Genomic DNA, 2,500 nt, shown 5'->3' with positions numbered 1-2,500 from the left:
TTACCTCAAGAGTCTCCTTGGCTCTCTTGAAGCTCCTGCTGTCGCAGACGGAGTACACGATCACGAAGGCCTCTGCCCAGTGTACATGGACACTGGAGGAGAGGTGGGTCGGCGGTGTCGCGTCCATGATCTCCACAGGGAGCGGAGACCCCTCCACCTGGAGCTGGCACTTGTACAGCATGTCTGAGTGACAGGAGAAAAGAGAGAGAAGTGAGTAATGAAATACAAGAGAAAAGAGAGAAGTCTTAAGAGTCAGGAGAAAGAAGAGAAATTATTTTTGAGAGGAGAAAGAAGAAAAATGAGTTTTGAGAAACAGGAGAGAGAAGAGAAATGAGTTTTGAGAGACCTTAGAAAGAAGAGGAATGAGTTCTGAGAGATAAGAGAGAGCAGTGGAATGAGTCTTGATTAACGAGAGAGATAAATAAGAAATGAGAGAAAAGAGAATATTAAAGAAAATAGACTTGAGAGACCTTAAAGACAGGGGTAATTAAGAATGGGGTCTCTGATACTATAGGACGAAATATGGGGGTTAATGTACTTTTTGTTCCTCAAGAAAAGAAAGAGTCTGAAAGACCTCAAAGCGCCAGAAGTCTTGAAGAGTGAGACTGGTATCACAGGATGAAGTTTGGAGTAAAGATACTTTTTTTGAGGCCTTACCTGTGTCTGATCTGTACTCCCCGATGAATCTCTTGGTCAGGTACCGGACGGTGAGGGCCGACTTGCCGACCTGACTCGATCCCAGGACCGCTATCCGTACCACCGGACATGAAGATCCATTCTGCAGCTTCTCTTCGGTCTTCATGGCTGCTAGGGACTCCAAAGGTGGGGTGCAGGTGGACTTAAGTCTCAAGTTTCCAAGATTGGTATCACACTAGAACGGGAAAGTTTCTCGACAAAACTCCTCCTGTGCACTTATTTTTTTCGGTCATTTGCCTTCGAAATAGTAATAAAGTCTGTAGTCGTCGTTGGGATGGTGGGGTCGCATGGACACAAAACGGAACCTCCTTCCTCGGTGGCACCACTGAACAAACTGTCCTCCTCCTGAGGGGAGGAACCCGCTTTTATAGCCTCCGTTGCTCGGTTGCCACATGCGCGATAACCTCCTAGATTTCTTTTCCCCTCAGCTGAACGGTGGCTCTGCCTTCGGCGCCAGCGAACAAGAGCCACTGTACGAGTATACTTAAACTATAGCACTTAGCCACAAGAATAATGGTAACCTGGGTGTGGGGGAGGGGAAGGGAGGGTTAAACGGTTAAGGAGAATCCTGCCCATCCCCCCCATTCCTCTACGCAGTTCTCTGTGAAATTGCGCTGATAGACCAGCGCGATCACTTGTTTGTCGCGCGTAGAGAGGAACAGCAAAATTGTGGGGTTTCCATGAGACGCATAGCTTAGCAAAACACGTTCAGCTATCTGCCAGGTACTTGTTTACCTGTCTACCAACCACACCCATCGCCACCACTACTTCCTGGTCTCCCTACCGAAGGGTGAAAAGATATTGTATTAAAGAGAATAAATACATAATTTTTTTTCTTCTATCTCCGACAAAATATAGTCTTAGGAGCTTTCTCGCCACATTACGAAACTGTCTTCGTTATCTGTTTCCTCCCTATTTCCCCCTTTCTCTCTCTCTCTCTCTCTCTCTCTCTCTCTCTCTCTCTCTCTCTCTCTCTCTCTCTCTCTCTCTCTCCCTCTTTCTCTCTTTCTGTCTTTCTCTCTCCCTCTCTCTTTCTGTCTTTCTCTCTCTCTCTCTCTCTCTCTCTCTCTCTCTCTCTCTCTCTCTCTCTCTCTCTCTCTATATATATATATATATATATATATATATATATATATATACCCGCTCTCTCTCTCTCGCTCTCTCTCTCTCTCTCTCTCTCTCTCTCTCTCTCTCTCTCTCTCTCTCTCTCTCTCTCTCTCTCTCTCTCTCCCCCTCTCTCTCTCCCCCCCCTCTCTCTCTCTCTCTCTCTTCTCTCTCTCTCTCTGTCTCTCTCTGTCTCCCCCTGTCTCTCTCTCTCTTTTCCTGTACTTTGATTATTCTACGCGCTCATTTGATACATTACATTTCTCTACAATACGGAAAGAATGAACATTAACACCATTACTACCCAGCAAATACTTTAATCCTTTTCTTCTGTCTAGCGTTAGTCGATTTCAGTCACTTGAAAGAATAAAAAAAAACATAAATCCATGAACGTGTGAAATTGGTGGGAGTATGTACGTGACGCTGACTTAGCTACCCCCCATATAAGGGGAAAAAAGCACTTGGTATATATACATAGATAATTCTTGTTGACGTCAGGCGATTTCTTTCATCTTGGAGGACCTCTGGGTCCTGAAAGAGAGTTTGGTCTAATGACATACTTTGTTGATTCTCTTCTGGCTAACATCAGGCGATATCAGCAAACCGTAGATGGTAAACCTAAGATTACAATGCATGTTTTTTCCTCCCAAAGTTGAATAAAATCATCTCACGTCATCCAACATTAAATCGTTAAGATTAG

At 44.8% G+C, this 2,500-nt stretch overlaps 1 protein-coding gene across 1 annotated transcript in view; it reads right to left on the bottom strand.

Annotated features, from left to right (window-relative positions):
- The window catches only part of LOC143017421 (ras-related and estrogen-regulated growth inhibitor-like protein), a 3,261-nt gene extending 2,212 nt beyond the window's left edge, over window positions 1–1,049 (bottom strand). The window contains exons 1-2 of the mRNA XM_076172138.1: window positions 658–1,049; window positions 5–183 (exon numbers count right to left, since the gene is read on the bottom strand). Coding sequence (XP_076028253.1) covers window positions 5–183; window positions 658–802 — 324 coding nt within the window. The 5' untranslated portion in view covers window positions 803–1,049. The remainder of the gene's footprint in view (window positions 1–4; window positions 184–657) is intronic.
- Window positions 1,050–2,500: the final 1,451 nt, after the last annotated feature.

This window comes from Oratosquilla oratoria, chromosome 32 (assembly GCF_046742065.1).
Source record: "Oratosquilla oratoria isolate Oo_2021 chromosome 32, ASM4674206v1, whole genome shotgun sequence".
In the NCBI taxonomy this organism is placed as follows: Eukaryota; Metazoa; Arthropoda; class Malacostraca; order Stomatopoda; family Squillidae; genus Oratosquilla; species Oratosquilla oratoria.
The sequence above is the reverse complement of the archived record's forward strand: the minus strand, read 5'-3'. Positions and strand labels throughout refer to the sequence as shown.